Source organism: Microtus pennsylvanicus, chromosome 20, assembly GCF_037038515.1.
Source record: "Microtus pennsylvanicus isolate mMicPen1 chromosome 20, mMicPen1.hap1, whole genome shotgun sequence".
Classification (NCBI taxonomy): Eukaryota; Metazoa; Chordata; class Mammalia; order Rodentia; family Cricetidae; genus Microtus; species Microtus pennsylvanicus.
Genome location: NC_134598.1, coordinates 806,918 through 832,489, shown reverse-complemented (window position 1 = coordinate 832,489; position 25,572 = coordinate 806,918). Strand labels below are relative to the sequence as shown.

The following is a 25,572-nucleotide window of genomic DNA, read 5'->3' as shown; positions in this document are numbered from 1 at the left end:
TTGCAATAGCTCCCTTCCCACCCCCCACCCCCCACCCTCCAGCCTGTAGAATCTTGGTATTTAACTTCCCGGAAAAGGGCTAAACGGTCAGCTAGAGAAGACAGGGTTTGCAGACAGGCACGCAGACATACACTTAGTGAAGGGTGGACCAGGTGTGTTCAGTTAGCCCCCGGGGTGGAAGACGGAGTTATCATCATCTTTGATAGCCAATCGAGCCCAGCTTTTTCCCCTTCACTGCGTCCCTGCTCCCTCACACGTCTCTTCTGGTAGAAGAAGGATCGAGAGACGACCTTGAAGTCCCTTTGGATGCATTTTCTCTGTTGTGTTTCCTTCACAACCCGGGGCGTGCAGCACTTCATTCATCTGGAGCAAGCGAGCGGGTACCACGGCCCCGCCCACGCGGCCCCGCAGCGCCCCTTAGTGGCGGCCGCCCGCGCCTCCCCAGCTCTTAGCGCTCGCCGGTGCCAGCCTTTCCCGCGGTTCCTCCCTCCAGCGTGTGATCCTCTTGTTGCTGGCACTGCGGGACATGCTGGCACCGCCAGCTTTGCTTGCCTCGTGTCTCTGCGGTCCCCTCTCCCTCCAGGCCCCCTCCTTCTGCGCGGCCGCGCATACACTCCCTCCTCTCCAGCACTCCCCAGGCTCACTCGCACTGGAGACCGGAGACTTGAAAGTCCAGCCGTTTTAAGTGGCAACAGCTCCAGCCCCGCCAGCTGCAACCAAAAGAAGAAAAAAGAAAAAGAAAGAAAGCCGAGAACTTCACAAGCGCAGGTTGTCGCTGCGGCGGCAGGAGTTGCTCCACCAGGGAGAAGGTCCTGAGCAGCATGGCCCGGAGAAGAGCTGTCCCAGCTTTTGCGCTCCGGCTCTGGAGCATCCTACCTTGCCTACTCCTCCTGCGAGCAGATGCTGGGCAGCCGCCAGAGGAGAGTTTGTACCTGTGGATCGACGCCCATCAGGCGAGAGTGCTCATAGGTAAGGCCCTGCACTTGTCCCTTCCCAGTCTATCCTTAGTCTCTCCATACATGCATAGAGTGTGTTTTAAACTTAACTTCGAGGGTGACTGCAGCCTTCTTTTAAAACCAGCGTCTTTCATTTGGACGTTTCATTTATGAGTTTCTTTCTCAAAAAAGCAAAGGCTAGCGGGGAGGTGGTGGCGCACGCCTTTAATCCCAGCCTTTGGGAGGCAGAGGCAGGCGGGTCCAGTCCTGACTGCAGAGTTGTTACAGGAACCCAACATCAGCACTGCTTGACTCTATCGTGTGTTAGCAAGCCCGGCTCCTAACCATGCACGGACGGAAAGTAACCTTATTAATGTTGGCAGGTGCTTTATGAAAAGCAGTGACCTACGCTGGTTCTCCCAGGTTTTTGCTTTCTGCATGAGACGCCTGTTTCTTCGAAATGAATCTGGTTTGATACGTTTGTTTATTATTTACACTACAGGATTTGAAGAAGATATTCTGATTGTCTCAGAGGGGAAAATGGCCCCCTTCACACATGATTTCAGGAAAGCCCAACAGAGAATGCCAGCCATTCCTGTCAATATCCACTCCATGAATTTTACCTGGCAAGCTGTGGGGCAGGTAAGGTCTGATAAGAGAGAGCGAGAAATCTCTCTGGTATTTCTTCTCTCTAGTGGCGAGCAGCAATAGTAACGGTGTGTGATGTAATAACATTTACGGTTCTATACAAGTTCTTATCTGGTTGCCAAAGCAAAAAAGGGATCAGTTCCAATGTATTTGAAGTTGTCAAATAAGTGGAAGAATCTAAGAGGCAATGTGCCTACGAGGACCATTTTAATAAGATTTGATGTCTTGAGGTTGTGAATATAAAGACCCCAAATATTCATATCACTGTTTCCATAATCACTGGTATTAAGCAATTAACAAAACATTTAAAATACTTTCTATACTACGTGATAATCATTTGTGACATTATTTATGCTTAACAACAAAGTAAGTTTAAAGGTATTCTTGGCATGCGTTTCTAAAAGCTGATATGTTGAGTTTGCTCAGAGAAGTGTGATATCATCCATTTCTGGTAGAAGTTCATAGACTCAAAAGAAATAAAATAAAACAATGAAAATTACAGACTACTGATTTTTTTAAAGTGACCATTCAAATTGCTTTTCTATGAAAAAAAGAAACAAAATCTATGTTCATGAAGCATTCCTCTTAGTTCTTAACCTGAAATAGACTTTTTGTGTTACCTTCTATACATCTTCATGACAATATTAACGGCCTCTTATTTAGGTAGCATAAAATGTCTGTGTGACTTTAATTTCTGTGGCCCAATTGTCTAGAGGACAAGTGTAAGCAATAAATTCTGCTCATTAGTTGGTAAAAAAAAAATGTGTCTACTATGAAAACCATTGTAATTATAATTAACTGCACATTTTCAGGTTTTTTCAAATTCTAAAATTGCTTAAATAGCCATTTTCAAGAAGAATGTAATCAAGAAAACACTTTATAAAAAGCAACTATGCTAAATCAGGAAACCACTTTGGTTCCCTGTAATTGCCTATTACAGCACAGGCAGGGCTGTTTCAGCTGCCTTTTAACCCTTGGTTTGGTCTATTTTTTTTTTAATTTTCTTTTAAAATAGACCACATCCAGACCGTCAATGTTCCTATTGCTGTGCGTTTTTGTTAAGTGATGCTTAGTGGACCTGGGTCATAGAGCCTGTGGCCGCTTGCACAGATAAGTTCTTGCACAGATAAGTTCTTGCACAGATGACAAGTGGTTCTTCTCTTGCCTGCAGCTCTCTCTTCACAGAAACTCTATGTGCAGTTTAGTTTGGAATATTGTGAAATCACCGATGAATAACTGGCCTTCCCTGGCTTCCTTCTCTTTCACCCAAATCTGTTTACTGGTGGTTAACCACTTGTTATTGCACTCAGCAGTCTATATTTTAAAGAGATTTGTTCATAATAATGGATCCATCCAAAGCATTAGAAAGTAGTTCAGTACTCTCACCCACCCACCCCGTCAGGTGAAAGAGTTGCATAATTGGAAAACAGTAGAGAATGTCAAGCTCCCAAACACAGTCACAACCCCCTCACCTCCCCACAAACACACTCACAGACCCCCTCACCTCTCCCTTCTCTCTCTCTCTCATACACACAAACACACTCACAGACCCCCTTACCTCCCCACAAGCACAGTCACAGACCCCCTTACCCCCCCCACAGAGTCACAGACCCCCCTCGCACCCCCACCTCTCTCTCTCTCTCTCTCTCTCTCTCTCACACACACACACACACACACACACAAACACAGTCACAGACCCCCTTACCCCCACTCACACACAGAGTCACAGACCACCCTCGCACCCCCACCTCTCTCTCTCTCTCTCTCTCTCTCTCTCTCTCTCTCTCTCTCTCACACACACACACACACACACACAAACACAGTCACAGACCTTCTAACCCCCCTCTCTCACACACACAAACACAGTCACAGACCTTCTAACCCCCCCCTCACACACACAAACACAGTCACAGACCCCCTTACCCCCACTCACACACAGAGTCACAGACCCCCTCGCACCCCCACCTCTCTCTTTCTCTCTCTCTCTCTCTCTCTCTCTCTCTCTCTCTCTCACACACACACACACACACACACACAAACACAGTCACAGACCCCCTCATCTCTCCTCTCTCCTCTCTCTCACACACACAAACACAGTCACAGACCCCCTCATCTCTCCCCTCTCTCTCACACACACAAACACAGTCACAGACCCCCTCACCTCTCCCCTCACATACACACAAACACTGCACACCTTCCATTCCTTACTGCCAGCTCTATTGTTTTGTAACTTCATATTTGCAAACACCAGCTTCTTGCTGAATATAAAATGGACTCGCATAGTCAGCAATTTCAGAACTGTCTGGTGAGGGGTCAGGGGAAACGGCAGAACTAGCTAAGGATGAAGAGTCTGGTGTTAGATTTTTTCCTGCTTAGGTGTTGATTAAATGTGTGGTTTATCTCTTCAGGTAGAACATTAGCATCTCAAGAAGTTACCTTGTTCTCTGTGGAAAGGTGACTCCAGGCCACTACACGGCATCTGATGTGTGTTCCTCTTATGTGCAGGAGTGTATAGCAGGGGAGAACTCCACAATGCCAAAAGAAATACGTTTTAAAATCTTGTTTAAATATAACTAATTTTGATCCCTAAAAATAATGTGATTTCAGCACCATATATATTTTAAAATACTAGGCAAATTTGAAGATGAAAAAAAAATAACTTTATTATCAATCAAGTATTTTGACAGGCATCCATAGCTAAAGCCAACCACATTAAAATATGAAAAATGAAAAATTAACCCCATTATCTAGTTATTTAATCCAAATGATGTCAAACATTTAGACATTTCAACACTGCAGAAACAAAACGTATCTGATTCATTACACGTTAAGCTTTGGCTGTTTTAGCGACATGTGGACCAAGCTTTTTGTCATTTTTGTTTGTTTTTCTTAAGATTCAAGACCTAATAAAAAGCAATAAGTAATTATTTATTTCTCGTAAATTTTAAGTCCAGTCACCCAAAGTGTCAAGAGCCATTTAAAGCATAGCATCTGATCAGCATCAGAGACGTTCAAGGGGAGCCAAAATGAGCTTCGTTTTCCCATAGGAAATTGGTTCACTCTCATGCAAGTGTCTTTGGTAGGAACTGTGTGGACTCTTAGGTTGGATGAGACCCTGGGACTCCTAGCAGGACAGTCCCTGCTAGGATGTTTGGAAATGGCTCAAATGCAACTTTTTCAGTGGGGCATTTATTTACAGACACAAATCTTAAGAAAACTGTTATGAGCGTGAACATAAATTTAGCTGAAAAGTCAGAGGTCCAGCGGTCACGGCAATACATGGTAAAGCAATAACATGGATATTCTAGGCATAATTTGCGGCCGTGGGAAAAAGTTTAATAACAAATTAGTCTGTGAAATGGTACATTTTGTTTGATTCCGTTATAAATAGGTTGGCTGTCACAGGAAATTTTTATTTGGTCAACTTCCAATCTTCTAAGGTGTAAATGCTTGTCACAGACACAGTGTGACATTTCAGAGAGTGAGCATGTGTTGACTGTCATCTAAAAACTCATTTTATATTAGATACATGTGAATGGATGAAGAGTTTAAAATTGCACGATGTTCTATGTTATAAATACTTAATATCTACTATCCCTTGTCATTTCCATATCACACATCACTCAGGAAAATGGCAGAATAAATTTTTTTTTATAGGCAATCATCTATGGAGACCAGAGATCTTGCTAATGTTTATGTGGTTTGCTTTGGAAGGCTTTCTGGCCTGAAATCATTCTACCTGAACTTCCTTTCTTGGCGGGGGTGGGGGTGGGGTGTCTGGGGACATTTGTCCCCATTTTCTCTTCCATATAAAACACTCACTTTCTGGCCTGCTTTCTCTAAAAGCTTTTAGCTGAGAAGAGTTTCCATTGAAAAAGGGTTAGGCTCAAAGGCTTTGTAGTCACGAAGAGGAAAGACCCCTTACGATTGCGTTCAACTGCTTACAGTTGTTAGTTTTCGACAAGCCCGTGCCGTATTCGTGTTCTTTAAATTTGAGACAGGCAGAGACCATAAACAACCATTTCGGTTTTCTAAATTAGGCACTAATTAAACATTTTATTTGGAAAATAACACTTCCTAAACCCCAAGGCTTTCAAGTAAAAATTTTAATAGGAAGTTTGGTTGTACACATCTGAGTTCTAACTTTAGGACATGGATGCTGATTTCCACATGAACCAATTTGGTGCAAAGCCAAAATGTTTATAGATGTATCCCAATGAGTAGATCTTCATGTATAAGGCTGGCAAAGACTTGACCTTTTTTTTTTCTTTATTTGTTTTTTGTTTGTTTTTGTTTTTTTGAGACAAGGTTTCTCTGTGTAGCTTTAGAGTATGCCCCGACATCGTTCTGTAGACCAGGCTGGCTTCAGACTCACAGGAATCTGCGTGCCTCTGCCTCCCAAGTGCTGGGACACAACCACTGCCTGGCAAGACTTGATCTTTTAATGATAATATAGCCAATCGCCAGTAGAAACATTAAGATGTTATGAATCCAGTACTTAATGAGGTTTATTATTTATTTATTTACATTTTTGGATGTATGTATTTTGATATTGCTTTTTCCTTTTTTTCCCTTTATTTTTTTGGAGGGGTGGGTGGGCACAGTTCATAGAATCATACCAAGCCACCAGCATTGACAATTCCTTTCTTCTTATGGCTAAAAGTCTGAGCTTCTTAGTTGGATGACAAGGCCTGGGGTGAAATGCTTTGGGAGAAGATCATTAACCAATATGAACTTCAAATCTATCATCTGAATCATGTAGCGAGCTCTTTCCATCAGGACCAGCTGGTCCAGATCTTAGAGAACCCGTTTGGTCATGTGGAGTGTGTGTTAGTTCTTCTAGCCACTAGAAGTCAGTGGTGTAGTCATTTTCAAAATGTTTTAAGATATTTTAGAGGACTTGACTCTGTCAGGTTAAACTGCAGAAACACGCTCCTTTGTGCTCCTTAACTTATTATTAAGTGTATTTAGTGTGTGCACACATGGGCACGTGGAAGAAAGCCAGAGGACAGCGGTGTCCTGCACCATCACTCTCTGACTAGTTTTTGAGACAGGGTCTCACACAGAACCTGGAACTGGGCTGTGAGCCAGCATGCCCCAGATATCCTCATCTCCACCCAGCACACACAACTGCACCTCCTGGCTTTTTACATTTCCGGAGATAGGAGTTCAGGTCCTCCTGTCTGTGCAGCCATTGTTCGTACACATTGAGTCGTCTCCTCAGCCCCCTCCTTTGTTGTTCCACATGACCATCGAGAATAGAAAATGCTGGACTGCATAAACAACTCAAGAGTCAGGTTAGTCCCCTGCATTACCCAAAACAAGAATAAATAATAAATATGCTAAAGTCACAGTGTGTCAAAGGAAGCATTTCTTGAAATCAATAAATCATCATTAGCTCCCTATCAACTAAAAAGTCTTGGATTATTGAAACTACTAGTTACTTAAATATAATAATGGATAAAATACACACACACCGCAGGGCATCTTTGTATGGACTTGCCTTATAATGGTCCAGTCAGTCACACCCAAATTCAGTTTTAACAGGACAAAAATACCATTTAAAAAGGAGAGAAACAAAAAGCCAGGCCACTTCTCCGATGGCCAGCTCAGGTGATGCAGGATGAGCGCACAGATACGGTTCAGTAATAACAACTCGACGGTCTCATTCCATCGCCCAAGTGCTGTGGCCATGCCAGAGAGCCCGTTCCCAAGGCAGGAGAGATGCTAGCTGCAGTTTGCAGTCTCAAGTTTCCCACTGGAGCGGCTGCATTCCAAAGGCGTGTAGTAAAGTGGGGTTTCCCCCTTGACAAAAATCAAAGACTAGCAACAGGGGTGAATTTTAACTCAAGAGCATCCTTTCTATCTTCAAAGGGCCTAGCCCCAGCTTCACTGCAAGAACACGTTTCCGATAATACTATTATTTAGATCCCTAGATCTTCCCTGTCCGCATTTTCTCTAATGGACTTGGGATTGTTTAAGTAACTCCAGTTAACTCCATGTCTTGGGACTCCCGGGAATTGTCATTCAAGGTAGTGTGTCTTTAGATCACCGAATGAAGGAAATAGCTTGTTTTCTGGCCCCTGTTCCACTACTTCGAATATGGAATGTGAATACATTTTACATACCACGGGTGTGATTTTGTTTAAAGGAGGTACATGTCTCAAAAGGGTGACTTTGAGCCTTTAGTGTTACGACTCCTCTCTGCCCTGGTCTTTTACACTGTGTTGTGGATACGCCACTGGGGATCAAAGAGGGACTTTGCAGAGAGCCCGTTTCATTTAGCGAAGCAGGCATATGCCAGCCATCTGTGCATCTGCTGATAGAAAACAGCAGTTTCTCAAACTTTTGCCAGAAGAAGGGGGAGGGGCTTTACAGCTTAGAGGAGATGAGTTACAAGATACCTTGCAAGCCACATCTGGCTCTGTAGAGGTCTACATGGCACACATGTAAACTCTGGTATGTCTCCCTTCCACGGTCAGGCTCTGTCGAGGTCTACATGGCACACATGTAAACTCCGGTATGTCTCCCTTCCACGGTTAGGCTCTGTCGAGGTCTACATGGCACACATGTAAACTCTGGTATGTCTCCCTTCCACGGTCAGGCTCTGTCGAGGTCTACATGGCACACATGTAAACTCTGGTATGTCTCCCTTCCACATCCGTGTAAAAGCACACAAACAAATGCTTCACTGATATCCTTTCTGCTTAGTCCTGGCTTTGAATAGCTTGTGCAAATAAAGGTATTTTAAATTTCCATGGTGATGCAGAAATGTCTTAGGTTGGTTAAACTTATCTAATCTATCTACCCCTGATAATTAAGAGCGGTGTTTGGAGGAAACAAGTTTGGGGGAGCTGAGTTTTGCGGCAGTTATTCTCATTCTGTGGGATGAGCTCCAGAGGGGCCTCGCTGACTGCAGTAGTTCAGCTAACTCACTCACGTGATGCAAGAGTAACATGGTTACATGCCCAGGGACCCGAAGGAATGGGGAGCACCAAAGAAATCCACCCTTTTTCCTTCTGGGGAGGAGTGGGACTCTCTAAGCAAATGCTCCGTGACTTCATTCCCTGAAGGCTGAGTCAGATTAGTCACTGATAAAAATTAGGATTCCTGGATGCTCGAAGGTTCTAAAGGAGAAGGCAGGCTTCACTTGACCATGTAGGGCTTTACCTCATATCTGAGCAGTCATTGGTGCCTAACGAAGAGGAGATGAAGGTCAAAAGATAGAGGAGGATCTTGGTGCAAAGGAACAGAAAATGGAAACCACTCGTGTGGTTTGTCTCTCATCTGTCTTCCCTTCCTTTGAGAGACAGTATTCATTATCCGCACATTTATGCTGGGGATGCACGGAATGATTGATGTCTTCTCCATCACCTGGATTCAGCTCTTGTCTCTTAGAAGCCTTTGGAAGAATTGGCAATGATTTCTCTTTTCTATCTTTCTTCTTCTTTCTTGTCTTCCCCCACCGCCCTGATTTTGGTGTTATAGACATGCAACTATAAAAAATAGCTTCTATGAGACTGAAGAAGTAGCTCTGTGGCTAAGGGCAGTTGCTGCTCTTCCAGGGGAGCCAGGTTTGTTTCCCAGTACCTACATGGTGGTTCATAAATGCACCCAACTCCAGGGGGTTTCACACCCTCTTCTGCTTTCCATGGCATGCAGTGCACATACATAACACACACACACACACACACATACATACATACAGGCAAAGCACTCGTATACATATAAAAACAAACAAATCTTTAAAATAGCTCTTCAAGGGAATTGAACATAATAAATGAATTTAATTTCCTAATGGAAGGAGTGTGTTAATTTAAAGAAAGCAAGTGAGTTGACTTACCTTTTCAACTACCCTGTAAATATAAAGAAAAGCAAACAGGGTCAGTAATCATCTGGCAGGTGGCCTTCCCATTTAAAGAATGGGAAATTGAACACTGTATGGCAATTTATTTAATACGTGATTGATTCTTCTAATGTTTTGTTCCCTTTTAAAATTTATTGCTGCTTAAAGCACAGTAAAATCTCAGAATTATTGCTCTTCTTCCCCACTTTCCTCAGTCAGACATTCTTGGGAGCTGCACATTTTATCTCTGGGATTTTATGGATGTCTTAGCCAGTGCTCTATTGCTGCAAAGAGACACCGTGGCCATGACAATTCTTGGTCAAGGAAAGCTTTTAATTGGGGCTGGTTTACAGTTTGAGGGGCTCAGTCCTTTACCCTCATGGTGGGTGTACACAACAGACACGGTGCTGGAGAAGGAGCCTTCTTATCCAGATCCACAGGCAGTAGGAATCTGTGACACTGGACCTGACTGGAACATTCGAAACCCAGAGCCCACCCACAGTGGCACACTTCCTACAATGAGGCCCACACCTCCTCCAAAAAGGCCACACCTCCTAATCCTCTCAAGTAAAGCCACTCTCTAGGCCACACCTCCTACAACGAGGCCACACCTCCTCCAACAAGGCCACACCTCCTAATCCTCTCAAGTAAAGCCACTCTCTAGGCCACACCTCCTACAACGAGGCCACACCTCCTCCAACAAGGCCACACCTCCTAATCCTCTCAAGTAAAGCCACTCTCTAGGCCACACCTCCTACAACGAGGCCACACCTCCTCCAACAAGGCCACACCTCCTAATCCTCTCAAGTAAAGCCACTCTCTAGGCCACACCTCCTACAACGAGGCCACACCTCCTCCAAAAAGGCCACACCTCCTAATCCTCTCAAGTAAAGCCACTCTCTAGGCCACACCTCCTACAATTAGGCCACACCTCCTACAATGAGGCCACACCTCCTAATCCTCTCAAGTAACGCCACTCTCTAATGACCACGCCTGTGAATACATGAGCCCATGGGGTTCATTCCTATTCAAACCACTGCGATCTGATGAATCTTAGAAATAGGCAGGCAGTATTTAAAAAACCCAGCCCCCAGAGTACAATCTCACATAGGCAGCTGTGTGGTACGGCCTGAGACGAAACAGTTTACAGGTAAGGACTTAAGCTAACAGTGTGAGTAAAGAGAGGCTAGCTAGCATCTCTGTGTCTTGACCAGTACTTAGAACATGCTTTGGGAGAAATACATGATCAAGAAGCCTCAAGAAAATGAGCACCTAATTAGAAAGACCGAAGTATAAACAGGTTTTGTTGATGATACACAGAATGTGATGCTGTGGGACAATACTCTCCTATGCTGCAAAGATGATTGGCCAATAGCCAGGCAGGAAGTATAGGTGGGCCACTAGTGTAAGAGAATTCTGAGGAGGGGAAAGGCAGAGATGCAGTCACCAGTCAGATGCAGAGGAAGCAAGATGAGAATGCCTCACTGAGAAACGGTACCAAGCCATGCGGCTAAATATAGACAGGAATTATGGGTTAATTTAAGTTGTGGGAGCTAGTTGATAATAAGCTGGAGCTAGTGTGTAACATGAGGGTCGGGCTCATTGGGGTTTCTGTCCTGCCTGGTCCCCCAGCCGTTTAGTCCCAGAGAAAAATCACACAGAGGACTCCATAAGATTATAAACTGATTGGCCCATTAGCTCAGTCTTCTTATTAGCTCGTGTAGCTTATATATAACACATTATTCTTATCTATGTTAGCCATGTGGCTCAGTACCTTTTTCAGCAGGGCTGGTCACATCCTGCTTCTTTGGTGATCTGGGCAGGAGTCTGGAGGAATGGACTTCCTCCTCCCTAGAATTCTCTTGTTTTCATCACCCTGCCTCTACTTCCTGTCTGGTTGACCTGCTTATACTTCCTGCCTGGCCAATCAGCATTTATTCAAAACATGATTGACAGAATACAGACAATTATCCTGCACCAGCTAATGAGTCAAACAGATTATAGTTAATACAAGCCTCTGTGTGTTTCTTTGGGACTGAATGGTTGTAGGACCAGGTGGGACAGACACCTCACTCTACAATGTGGCACATAATGTTGCTGAAGTTCTGAGGTATTTCCAAGGAATTATGTGAGGCAAAGGTAAAGCTATGCCTGACTACTGAGTTAACTGAACCAGGACAAATGAAACAGCTTGGGGTGAGACATACAGACCAGAAATGTGGTCATCTGGGTCTCTGGTACTTTGGATGGCTAAAGTGAGTAGTACAATATAGAAATGGAACAGGAATTGATCCTAGATGACTTTCTCCAGTAAGTAAGAGCCTTGGACTTGGTCCATAGACAATGACCAGTCAGTCAGTGAAGAAGCAGAGAGTACTGGACATCCTATAGACAATGACCGGTCAGTCACTGAAGAAGCAGAGAGTACTGGACATCCTATAGACAATGACCAGTCAGTCAGTGAAGAAGCAGAGAGTACTGGACATCCTATAGACAATGACCAGTCAGTCAGTGAAGAAGCAGAGAGTACTGGACATCCTATAGACAATGACCGGTCAGTCACTGAAGAAGCAGAGAGTACTGGACATCCTATAGACAATGACCAGTCAGTCAGTGAAGAAGCAGAGAGTACTGGACATCCTATAGACAATGACCAGTCAGTCAGTGAAGAAGCAGAGAGTACTGGACATCCTATAGACAATGACCAATCAGTCAGTGAAGAAGCAGAGAGTACTGGACATCCTATAGACAATGACCAGTCAGTCAGTGAAGAAGCAGAGAGTACTGGACATCCTATAGACAATGACCAGTCAGTCAGTGAAGAAGCAGAGAGTACTGGACATCCTATAGACAATGACCAGTCAGTCAGTGAAGAAGCAGAGAGTACTGGACATCCTATAGACAATGACCAGTCAGTCAGTGAAGAAGCAGAGAGTACTGGACATCCTATAGACAATGACCAGTCAGTCAGTGAAGAAGCAGAGAGTACTGGACATCCTATAGACAATGACCAGTCAGTCACTGAAGAAGCAGAGAGTACTGGACATCCTCATACTATCTCAGTAGTAGGTTGAAAAGAACTTGGCTGCAAAGACATCTGGGAACACAGAAGATAGTGGATGAAGAGAAGGGAAAATAGACTGGAGAAAGATTTAGGCAATAAAAATCTGGAAGTTGTGGTGCTAAGAATAGGGAGTCGCTTGTCCTTTCCTCTGCCTCACTCAGTGACCCATCAGCCTCTCTGTCACACACACACACACGCACACACACACACACACACACACTCACACATGCATGCACGCTAACACTCCACTCCTAAGTACTAGCCTTCCCCACCTCAGGACTTCTTACATGAAATTCTTTTTGCTCATAATGTACTCACTTCAGAATTCTGCATGGCCCTCTCGTTACTGCCCTCTCTTCTGCCTCTGATCCATAGCACCTCCTTGGAGAGACTTTCCTCCAACAGCCAGCACACCTTTCCCTACCGAGCACTCTTTTCATCTTACAATGATTGTGGCACTTGGGTATGTTTGGCTTTAATCGTCTGGCTCTTTGTTCTATGTAAGTTCATGACAGCAAGAACTCTGTTGTGCTTACTGTGTATCTCCTGATGTCGGAACATCCTGGCTCCTAGCACACAGGTGATAATTCTATGTTGGATGAATAAAGGAGGTATGTCTAATTATTGCTGTCCTTGCGCAGATAAGGCAACTGAGACACAGAAAAGCAAAGATCACACCACTAGTAAAGAGCAGAGTCAGGATTCAGGCCCAGGCAGTTAAGGTCCAGATCTCTTAGGGAAGTACTTAAACTTTGTACTTTAGTCTAAGTATTAACCAGAGTTGTAACCACACTGTAACCATGGAGCTTTGGGAACATAGAGGGGGAAGCAGCTAGGCTGGGCTGGGGAAACAGGGCATGGCTTGTCTAAGAGAGATCTGTGGCAATGGGGAGGATGTTCATGATCAGTGATGTCCACTAATCAGTCGGGGACGAGGAAGACTTGGGAAGAAGGGCTGGCAAAAGGGAGAGTCAAGGGAGTTGCAACAGTACATTTTGGGAGAGAAGTTCATTTTGCCTGAGTCTGGATCTTAGCCTACGGAAGAGGGAATTCTGGGCTTGGGAGGGACTTATGGAGGAGGACATGAAGCAGGACTTTTGGTCAAGGTGAGATGGAGAAACACTGGAGCCGCAGGAGAGGTGACACAACCCATTCATGCTCCGGTGCTTGTATCTGACAGGGGTGTGGTTTCAGTTACATCTAAATCCTACCAAATTCTCCAGTGTGAGTCTGTCTCTAAGGTAAACCTCTTCAGCAGCTGAACACTAATGGTAATGTCTTTATATAGAATGTACAATCAATCTCCAGTTTTTGAAGACAAAGCAGCAGGATTCTTTCCTCCAGTAAGGTTGTATTTATCGCTAGGTTTCAGAGTATTCACTTGAGGATCCTTCTTTGTTTATTCTGTGTCAATAATATTAGTCAGTAGTGGCCTAGAATGTGCTTGTGGCAGAGTGTTTGCCTGGCATTCCCAAAGAGCTGGGTTCATTCCCAGCACCCAGAGAAGCAGAAACCAGTCCTTAGTTACACCCTCGGTGCCACACTCTTGTGAACCCTTTATGAATCACCTCTCACCGGATCCTCACAACACCCCCAGGGTGCTGTACTTGCCACTGCTTTCATCACTATGACACAGCTCCTGAAGAAGCCACTTAGAGGAGAAGGGTTTGTCATGACTCATGGGTTAGATGGCCTAGAGGGGTTTCTGGTGACAGAGGCCTCCCCATCTTGGAACATCTGGGACAGGGGAGTAGAGTTGCAGCCAGAAGAAAATACCACATTCAAAACCCCCCTTCCAACCCACTTCTGCTGGCTAGCCCACAGTTCCAAGAGTTCTACAAGCTCTTGAAATGGGGCCAGAAGAAGGACTAGGTGATCAAACACACAGCCGTGGGGGAACTTGGACACTGAAACATTACAAGTCGGCACCATTGCTCTCCTGATCTTCTGGAAAGGAAATGGAGGAGTACAGAAGTCAAGTTATTTACTTAAGAGCAGACTGCTAAACATATTTCTGCATGTAAGAATTATAAAGATATTTTTGTGGTACAAGGGCCTTCCTCATATCTGCTCTGATAGTTTTTGGAATGTCCATTCACTCCAAAAATCAGCAATTCAAAGGACACATCAACGCTTTCTGTGTCTAAGACCAGGAAACATAAATTTTAATTGCTCCAACTGCTTTCCAGAAGCCACCAACCAGAGGAAAGACCCTGACATTTCAGAGGCAGTTGTAACAATGGTGATATGTCTCAGGGTCAACATGGATAAAATGTTTCTTTGCACTTGGGATTCTAACCAGAGAGGTCAGCGAAGGCTGGAATCCAGCCCACACTTCCCTTCTCGGTCTTTCTACTCTGACACAAAGTTACTCCTGTTCAGAGAAAATTCTTCCACAAGATTTGCATAGACGTCCAATTAGGGTGCTGTGGTTTCCACAGGTGTGAAAGCATAACCCCAGAGGATTTTGAGATCTTTCAGGTAAGCTTACAAGCATTTGCATTCTAGGAAAGACATGCTAGGCAGGCACCATCTGAGTGACATCTGGAAAATGTATAATAGGCAGGGAGTGGTCAAAGCAAGGACTGTTGAGATGGGTACTCTAGCTACACTGAAGAACACGCAGGGAGGTTCAGGGACCTGCGAATCATTGGTGCGTTTGCAGAATGGCAATTCCTATGAACGGATAGAGCTATAGGATAGAAACTGAGGAGTGTGGATCTTAAACGGTGAGTTTAGGAAAGGCTATGGTCGCTATCCGCATGCCATAGTTGCCATTTCCTCCAGATGACAAACGGGGAGTCATTAGAAATCCAAAAGCGCACAGTGTGGCGTCTGAGTGGCAGAGGGAAGTCTGGCTGGTGACTGGGGACACTGTCGCAGAAGGTGAGGAGGGCCAAAATCCGGGTAGGCAGTGGAGGAAGAGACCGATTCCGGTCTTTCTTGGTCACGTGGCGTTAATGGAAATGAGGGGCTAGCAGATGACTTCAGGGGCTTAGTGGAGAGTAGTGTAATCGGAGGAACAGAGCATTTGAGGCTCAAAAGACAATTCAAGGCCATCCAGAAACTGTGGGTCTACTTCACACACACACACACACACACACACACACACACACACACACACACAGAGAGAGAGAGAGAGAGAGAGAGAGAGAGAGAGAGAGAGAGAGAGAGAGAGAAGAGAAAAAGAAAGAGAGAGATTTTTTTAGCTCAATTTCTCTAGTGACCCTGAACAATAAACACTTCAAAGGTCACGGTAGTTGAACAAGGCTAAGTCTTGATTAACTTAAACTCTTGGGGCCTCATATTCAAGTAGTAAAATGAAATTAATAATTTACTTTCTTGCGTGAACAGCAAAATGCAGTCACATCTGTGTACAAAATACTTGACACCCCCTAGACAACTGAAGAAGCAGGTCCTTTCCTCTCTTTGTGCTAATGAGCTGTTAGAGCTGGGTGGGAGGCACGGGACCAGAGAAAGGGCGCCTGCCAGATCCCAAGCTGGGAGTGTGCTGGCGGGATGCCCAAACCCCACCATAAGTGAAGGCGTCCTATCCTCTGAACTCAGAATGTCACACTGCGCTGCCGGCCTCAGGAGACCTGGCTTAGAGCCCAGCTCCCACTCCCACTCTCTGGGACCTCAGACAAGCATTCCACTTACTTCTCGTCTGTCACACAGGGGCTTGCTTTCTGGGCTAAGATGCCTCTGACTTCTTATTAGTCGGTCTTTTCCACATTGTTCTTAGTCTTGTGTTTGAACTCAGATGACAATAAGAGAAACAGTCAGACAGTGAAGTGATAAAGCAGGGGTAACTTTTCAAAACACGGTCGGCCTACTAGATCTCCTCAGCTCTATTCAGGTGACGTCCGTGTCTTCTGTGCTAGCTTGGTTCCGCTCCTTCGGCTTGACTAATGAGATAGCTTAGGTGCTGAACTCCAAGGCAAGAAGCCAGGAGGGCCTGGTAGTTAACATCCATCCTTTAAAACCACCCCAAATCAGATCTTCTTTATGGACACTTGGGTCTCTCCCGGGCTTGGCTCTCTGCAAAGGACTAAGTAAGAGCTCTGAGATTGTCTTCCTGTTCACACCTCTACTCGTCTTTGTGATAATTATAACCTGCAAAACCCATTACTCACGGGGAACACGAACTGGCCCGCCCTCATGAGAGTGCCATCTTTCACTTCCTGGATATAACTGTTTCTTTGGATGAATCGTGATAGCTTTTTCTTCATTGCCTTTTTTTCCATCATAAACTACAGCATTCCCTAAAGGCGTCTGGAAAATACGGAAAAAGAAAAGGAAGAAGGAGGAAGGGAATCAAATGCGGGGAACTCACCTAGAAAAGTGTGAATACATTGGTGCTCCTCTGAGGACCACTTTTCTCAAAGCACTGAGTCCTAGTTTCCCTGGTGGTTTCCTGCATATTTGCCTACAGGTCTTGTGAACTTGACTTTTAACTGGTTATATAGCAGCCCATATTTAAGCATTCTCCTGTCTAGATTGTGTTTAGCATTTCACTATCACAAATAACACCATGAAGAGCAGCATGGTATAGAAAACTTTTTCTGTATTGGGATTATTTCCTTAGGACAAAACTCTAGAACAGGAATTTCTGAGTCAAAACCTCCAGATCCACGCATGGGCTTTTGGCACACACGTTAACGCTAGACTTATAACGGCTGCCCCGTAGACTTGCAGCAGAAGAGTGGAAATGTTCTTTTTGCATTCTTTTATGGCCTTTAAAGAATCCTACACAAGACGCTTCCCAATTGGTTCAGGTGGTTGTTGACGCATACCATGTTTCTGCTCCAATATGGCAAACTTAGTTCAGTCGGATTTTCACGCTGTAGGGGGCAGTCCTGATCAGCGTGTGGTAGGCACTTCCCTCCTGGTTTACAAGGCTGTGGGTGTCCTTTAGAGCAGTGGTTCTCAGCCAGCGGGTCATGACCCCTTTGGGGGTTGAAGGACTCTTCCACAGGGTTCGTATGTTAGATACTTTCATTACATATTCATAAGAGTAGCAAAATTACAGTTATGAGGAACCATAAAAATAATGTTATGGTTGGAGTCAGCACAACGTGAGAAACTGTATTAAAGGTCGCAGCGGTAGGCAGGCAGAGAACCGCTGCTGTCGACAGAGCTCCCAGGCAGTAGCAGGGCTGGTGTCATGTTTGAACCTTCAGTGTTCAGAGCCATGATCATCAATGACTGAAACAGCAACCTTTGGAAAGAGGAAGAATGAGCCAGGTATAGCTCATCCCTGTAATTTTTCCATTCTCTAGAGGGAGTGGCAGGGGATTGCCACAAGCTCAGGACCAGTTGTACAATGAGTTTACCAAACTTTACTACCAAGCATATTGTATCAATATGAGATGACTATGCACACACACACACACACGTACACACACACTCATACACACTCACACACACACTCACACACGTACATACACACGTACACACACTCATACACACTCACACACACATACACACACACTCACATACATACATACACACACATGTACATACACACTCACACACACGTATACACACACACACGTACGTACACACACACTCACATACATACACACACATACACACACACGTGCATACACACTCACACACGTATGTACACACACATACATACACACACACATACACACTCACACGTACACACACTCACACACATACATACACACACGTACACTCACACACATATACATACACACTCACAGGTGAGAAGGGAAGGAGTAAGAGCGAAAGTGAGAAAATAGACAAATACCACATGTTTTCTCTCACTGGGGTGGGGAAGGAGACTGGCGTCTGGGGGACGGAGGACAATGGAAGATGGTGGAGATGAAAATAGGAAAAGTACAACGATATGTACATATGCAATGTCATCATGAAATCTACTATTTTGTACACTAATCCAAAAAAAGTTCATTAAAAAAACAGATCTAGGAGTAGTGTAAAAGGAAAGACAGGCTAGGAAGTGTGTGTTCAGATGCACTGTGTGTAACAAGTCAGGCCCTGTGCTCACTCTCCATTGCTCTGTCCCCCAAAGAAAAGACCAATCTCCCAGTGAGAGTCTCCCGAGCTGCCTGAGCGGAGGCAAGAGGAGACCTGGGAGAGCCTCTGGAGAGCGCCCTGACGGCAGCAGAACCAGCGGCAGCTTTGAGTCTTCACTTCCACTAAGTTTACTCTCTGAGGAGTAGAATCAGGAATTGGAAGAATGTCTGGTAGGGAGCCACAAAAGATTGTTTATCCGCTCCTGGCCTCTGAGCAGCGAATCCTCCGTCCTCTGTCGTGGCGGCTGTGAGCACAGCTCACAGTGTAGACACACATGGCCAGCGGAAGGGCAGTCGTGACAGAGAGAACCCATTCTCAGTCTGTGGTTTATTCTAAGTTGTCTCATCAATGGGCTACCAAAATACACCTACACTTCTGCATGAGGAATTGATAGAGGCCCAGAGTCTCCACGGGTGTGTGCACACTCTAGCTTTCCAGCTTCGCATTTGTTTCTGAGACTTCTCATTAGATCATACTAGAACAGAGCTACTATGCTGAGCGTCAAGAAATGTGAGCTTATCAGTTATCTGCATAGATACGTATTCAAGAGGAACTATATCTGCAAAGCTCAGGACTCTTGGTTGAACACGTGGGGGGGGGGGGACTGCCAAGCACTTACACATTTCCAGAAGATAAGGAACCCTCGGAATAAGTTCAAGCACCCCACTTTTCAGAGGAGAAAACCAAACATCAGACATGATGACAGTCAGCAATGCATCTGGTGAAAGAGCGTGTTTTCTGACAGCCAGAGCCAAGCTCTCCACTCTGTTTCAATCTTAAACTCTAGTCTGCGAGGAAGTGTGATATCCTTGCATCCCAGTTCACCAGTCCCATGAACTGTGGAATGAAAAATGTCCTAGCAGTTTCTCGGTATGTAGAATGAAGACGCTCACTGACCTGTTTTATGCTATTCGGTCCAACATAGGTAGCCAACAAAGGTGCATGGAAGGGGAGGTGGTTCATAATAGCAGTGTTGGGGAGGCTGTGGATCTGGAGTTTGGCATCCATCCCTGCGTGCCCTCTCCAAATATTTCCAGCTCTGCAGTGTCACGATCTGCCATCTTACTTTACAGGGAGACTGTCAAGAAAGTCTTGTCTATAAGACTATCTGAGATCCCCCAAGACACAAATGCAGCCTCGTCAAAAAAGGAACTACAGCTTTTTAAAAATAAGATTGTGTGATAGATAATACATATTGTTAAGTATTTTTTGACCCACAAACCTCTCTGCCTAATGCAATAATCCAAATTAGATCAAATCAGACCCAATTAGAAAAGGCCCAGGTTTAATGAATGCCAGGGCTGCCAGGTGGCCCCTGGGAAAACACAGTGGGGGGGGGGCAGAGAGACCAGGGAAAACCAGGACACCACGTGTTCATTCTCTGGGGGGCAGTTTAAATAGCCCGTGGAAGTGGCCTTGACCCTCCCTGGGGAGGGGTCACCATTTGGCGGGCTTTCTTCGAGGTGGTGTCTGTACTGTGACCACTCCCAGGGGAAGGGGCTTGGGATGGAGTTTTCAGCCCAACATTTTAAAATGGATGCCAGGGGTCTGGCGTGAAGCCCCCCAACTAAACATTCCAGACATTTTTGGATTAGGATGTTAGGAGCTGAGGTGATGCTTTTAACCAAAATATATGCTTTAAATATAGCATTATTTTTAATTATTCTGGAAAGTTGTCCTGACCTGGTGGGAACGTGTTTCTCAAAGCCTGTGTTCCTAGATTGACTATGTCTTGAATTTACTACCTGTGGAGGAAGGAAATCGTAATGTCAACACGTTTACTAACCCTTCTATTCTGCTGCTTTTCTCTGAATTCTTATCAGGACTTTGGTTCTTTATATATATAATAATAATAAATATTATATATATCTTATTATTATTATTATTATTAAAAATTTTCACCTCCTCCCATTTTCCTCCCCTTCCCCCTCCCTCTCTCTCTAGTCCATAGAGCAGTCAGGGTTCCCTGCCCTGTGGGCAGTCCAAGGTCCTCCCCACTCTACCCAGGTCTAGGAAGGTGAGCATCCAAACAGACTAGGCTCCCACAAAGCCAGTGCATGCAGTAGGATCAAAACCCAGTGCCATTGTCCTTGGCTTCTCATTCAGCCCTCATTGTCAGCCACGTTCAGAGAGTCGGTTTGATCACATGCTCCATCAGTCCCAGTCCAGCTGGCCTTGGTGAGCTCCCATTAGATCAGCCCCACCGTCTCAGTGGATGGGTGCACTCCTCGCGGTCCTGACTTCCTTGCTCATGTTCTCCTTCCTTCTGCTCCTCATTTGGACCTTGGGAGCTCTTGGAGATGAGCTCTCTCTCTCTCAAAAGCCTCCTCGTTTAGATTTAAACACAACCCTTCCTTTCTTTTCCCCCATTCTTCTAATTAAGAAAGCATAGTTGACCTATGTTATTTCTTACCAATTTTAATGGTGTCATATTTTAACTGGTGAAGGACAATTGGAAGTCGATCTCTCTTGAGTGTTTAAGCCTATTCCATTTAAGGAAAGCCATGGGCTTTTGGATGTCTTTCTATTTGTGCCATTAAAAACAACAAACAACAAACAAAAACCTTACGTCTATTTCCAGGACTAAAGCAATCACTATCCAGTATGTATACCTTTTAAACAGTTCAGTACTTCAGGGTACGTCAGGATGGGAAAGGCTGGACTGTTTGTCAGTGAGCATGCCACCTGGGAAGGAATTCGGACTGAATTTGGAAATAAGATCGATTCTTTCTACTGTTCCTTGACCCTGATTTTGAGCAAGGTCAATTTGGAATTTGGTCTGGTACTTTCTACTTCCTCTGACTTTTTTTTATGTCTAGGTTGTTATATATATATATATATATATATATATATATATATATATATATATATATATTTAAAAGCCATGAAAACCAATACTGAAGCTGACCAGTATAAATTTCTCATCGCCTTTTTAAAAAATGAATAAAATAATGAACAAAAGAGATTGCACTTGCAGCTTTTTAGTTTCCTACGTCCATCAGATTGTGATTCTGGTCACACCAGCCTCCCTGACTTGTGTGTATCGGTTCTTCTATTCATCTATCCCCTTTCTTCTCACAGGGTCTGTCATCTTCTGTCACAACTGGGGAGCCTAATAAGCTCACTGGGTTTTTCTTTAAAAGCGGTCAAATTGAAAACAGTTAAGAGCCTAAGCCCTGGCCCCTTTGGATTCGCTCATCTTCTTTGATCACTGGGTTCCGTACAAGACTCGGCTCTGTGAAGTAAGGGGGACCCTGGCAGAGGTGATGCCTCCTGCACCTGCCCTTAGGAATGATGCTCCCAGGGAAGGAAGGGAGCCAAAGATCAGATTTCCACTGCAGAGGCAAGGAGGGCATTGGAAGTCAATGACTCTGATTTTAATTTGAAAGCTATGAAGGTGTTTTCCAGCGGAGAGGTTCTGTGGAGCGGAAGAGAGCCCCAGTGCTCTGCTAACAACGCTGATTTGAATTCAGGGATCCAGACCTGTGTGAGCTGCTGCTCAAAATTGGCCTCTGCAACTGTTAAGAGTGTTCCAAAAGAAAAAAAGAAATCCATGATTAGCGGTACCGAACCTCACCCAGGTGGCATTGCAGGTGGGAAGACAGCAGTCACAGCTGCTGTAAGGGCAGGAAAGCAATGCAGAAGAAACGCCTTTGCTTGGCCCATTTATTATTGATTGCTGTTGGCTTTTTATTCTTGTGTCTTTTTAAAGTTCTGAGATTTAATGCAAACAAAGAGACTAACTTTTCCTTAGATATCTTTTATTTTGTCGTTAGTCATTCCTGCAACGCAGACTTTTTGTTCCTGCCCATCAGAACCATTGGTTTTGTTTTCTCACTAGTGAGGGCCTGGTTACCGCTTGTCCACCTACACCCTTTCTTTCTGACCGCCCTTCCTCCCTAAATGGAGGCAGCTGAGCTATGCCAAACACACCCATTTCTGAGTCACTAATACGGGTAATTTATTTTAATGAGAGAGATGGAGAGGGAGAGAGAGAAAGGCAGAAGGAGAGAGAGAGAAAAAAAACCTGAAATCACTACTTAAGAGGTTCCTAGTCAGGTCCAAATTCTTGCAGAATTTACAGAAGAGCACATCTTTGCTCTTATTATTTCTAACAATTATTTACTGCGCAGTCTTTTTATTTCCTAGTGTAATGGTTTTGAAAGCACACAGGACATGCAACTAATGAAAAAGTCAGTGGCTTTGCTTAAGTCCTTTTATACAAGTGAGCATCCACTGATGAGGAGAGAAAATAGCTATCCTTCTAGGCTTTCCAAGAAGCTGGCCCTTTAAGGCCGCACACCCCAAACTAGGGGGCTAAAGAGTACTGGTAGTAGCTGTGAAAAGTTTCATTGCCTTTTATAAAAGTTCAGCAGCTGTATTCAGGGAGGAGCTATGTCTCCCACGCAGGACTGCAAGCTAACGGAGCAGTTGTAACATATGGAACTCATAAAGGTCCAATTACAGGGCCGTCACTGTTTGCCATGGTTTTAACTTATGTAAGTTATGGATTATACTTTCATGAGATCATAATCAAAAGGTTATTCTTTGGTAATGGTGTGTTAGAACTTCAAAGCCATCCTCTGAGCCTCGAGAACAAAGGCTCAGAAGTTTGAGCGGAGGCCAGAATCAGTCTGTATGAGTTAACGACATTCACCCGTCCGGGAGCCAGTTCAACCTCTCGGTGCACGCAGACTCTCCCCCATCACATCAGATCAACAGTCGTCACTAGAAGATGACAGTTGATTCCGTTTTAATGCGTCCTTTTTTTTTTTAAAATAAATCAGCCTGACTAACCGGGGTGTCTGCCCACATTTGTCTCAGAACTATGGGGGAGACTGTCAAGCACTGTCATTCCCCGCTCGCCCAGACCCTACAGTAGTGAAGATTAATTAGGGCCACAGCCAGGGGAAGGAATGGCAAGTATGGAGGAATTTACAGAGCTGTTCAGCTCTTGGAAACGAGAGACTGACTGTGTAATTCAGAGCACACGGAAGGCTGTCCTCTATCCCAGCGTCTTGGCATGCTTTAATTGAACGCACAGGAAGACGGCGAGATTGGCTGACAACGTGAATGGAAACTCTGCCTTCTCCTCGACTCTTAACATCCTCAAATAAGGATTGAAGTGGGCTTAAAACCATGATACCAAATAAGCAAAATGCCCTGGTGTGTGTTCACACTGGCAACCTTGCAACTCCTTCCCAGTCGGCCTGAAAGCCTCCAGTGCAGGCTGCTTCCTCCCTGGGGGTTGGGGTGGATCTTTGCCCCCCGCCCCCGAGATTTTGTTCATCAGCCTCAGGTGGTGAAATGTTCTAATTATTTTGGCCTAACAACTGTTCAAAGTTGATATTTCTTCCTGGCCTGGACCGTGACAGGTGGACTCTGGGCCACATGGTTTGTGAATCTCCCTAGGCTGCTTCTGCTTCCACACAGCTGGAGGACTAAATAGTGGCACAGAAAACAGTCAGGGGGGCAGGGTTGGGGTGTTTGTGGCTACTGGGTGTCTGTCCTCTGGCCAGAAAGACGTTTGGAATCATGGCTGCTTCCCGATTGCTCCGCTGGGAGTGTCGACTGCTTTGCCTGTGTTGAGAAGCTGCTTCCTTTATTGGATGCTGCTAACCAGGGCATCCGTTCAGTCCACGGAGCCTCTGGACTGGTCCCTGAACATGTCAGGCGACACGTTCTCACCCCGGAGACCCAGGTTTAACTACTCTCTTTGTGAGGTGCCTTTCCCCAGATACACGCTTGTTCTGCCCTTTGGCCCAGTTTCCGGTAAGCCGCCACACCGGCAGTGTTTCACTTCCCACCATCTCTAAAGAGCATCCCCTGCCTGTTCAGAGCTGTTGGCCAAAACTGATGGCTAAAGTGGAAGATAAAGTCTGTGAGAAACAGATTTTGGGGAATCTAAACATGGCACGATTTAACTACAACAATATTTTATCTATATGTGATTTCTTTCTGTTCACATAGAAATATTGGAAATTGTCTGTACAGGATGAAATGCCAATGTATTTATTTATTTATTTTTTAATTAACAGAGACAGGGTTTCTGTCTTTGGAGCCTGTCCTGAAACTCACTTTGTAGACCAGGCTGGCCTTGAACTCACAGAGATCCGCCTGCTTCTGCCTCCCAAGAGCTGGGATTAAGGTGTGTGCCACCACTGCCCAGTGACAATGTATTTTTTTTTTTTTTGATTTTCGAGGCAGGGTTTCTCCGTAGCTTTTGGTTCCTGTCCTGTAACTAGCTCTTGTAGACCAGACTGGCCTCAAACTCACAGAGATCCGCCTGCCTCTGCCTCCCGAGTGCTGGGATTAAAGGCATGCGCCACCACTGCCCAGCGTGACAATGTATTTTTAAGAGAACAGATTCTCACTTCCTTAAGTCCAGGTAAGAAACAGTCAGAATTTCCCAGAATAAAGGGCTAATCCTTCTTCTACAGCCCTTCCCTTGCCTGATGTCATGCTGGCCTCTGTTGGCAACTCAAATTTTAGTTCTGCATGAGAGCCAACAGCCTCACCCGTTCTGGGGAAGCATGGTATCACTAAGCACCTCTCTATTTTTTACTTAGGGAACAGAGTGTTGCTAAGTTGCCCAAACTGATCTCAAATTTGTAATCCTCCTGCTTCAGCCTCCCAAGTAGCTGGGATTATAGGTGTGTGTCTTAATTAGGGTTTTTGTTATTGTGACAAGACACCATAACCATGGCAACTGCTATAAAGAAAACATTTAATTGAGGTGGCTCATTTCCAGTTTCAGAGATTCAATTCATTATCATTATGGCAGGAAGCATGGTAGCATGCAAGCAGAGGTGGTGCTGGGGCTGAGGGTCTACATCTTGTAGGCAACAGGAAGTCAACTGAGACATTGGGTGGTATCCTGAGCATAGGAAACTTCAAGGCCCACCCCCACAGTGACACACTTCCTCCAACAAGGCCACACCCACTCCAACAAAGCCACACCTCCTAACAGTGCTGCTCCCTGTGAGATGATGGGGCCAATCACACCCAAACCA

The 25,572-nt window shown here is 44.9% G+C and overlaps 1 protein-coding gene across 1 annotated transcript in view; it reads left to right on the top strand.

Annotated features, from left to right (window-relative positions):
- Positions 1-466: 466 nt before the first annotated feature.
- The window catches only part of Wif1 (Wnt inhibitory factor 1), a 56,794-nt gene continuing 31,688 nt past the window's right edge, over positions 467-25,572 (top strand). Inside the window, exons 1-2 of the mRNA XM_075954233.1 lie at positions 467-969; positions 1,438-1,577. Coding sequence (XP_075810348.1) covers positions 822-969; positions 1,438-1,577 — 288 coding nt within the window. The 5' untranslated portion in view covers positions 467-821. The remainder of the gene's footprint in view (positions 970-1,437; positions 1,578-25,572) is intronic.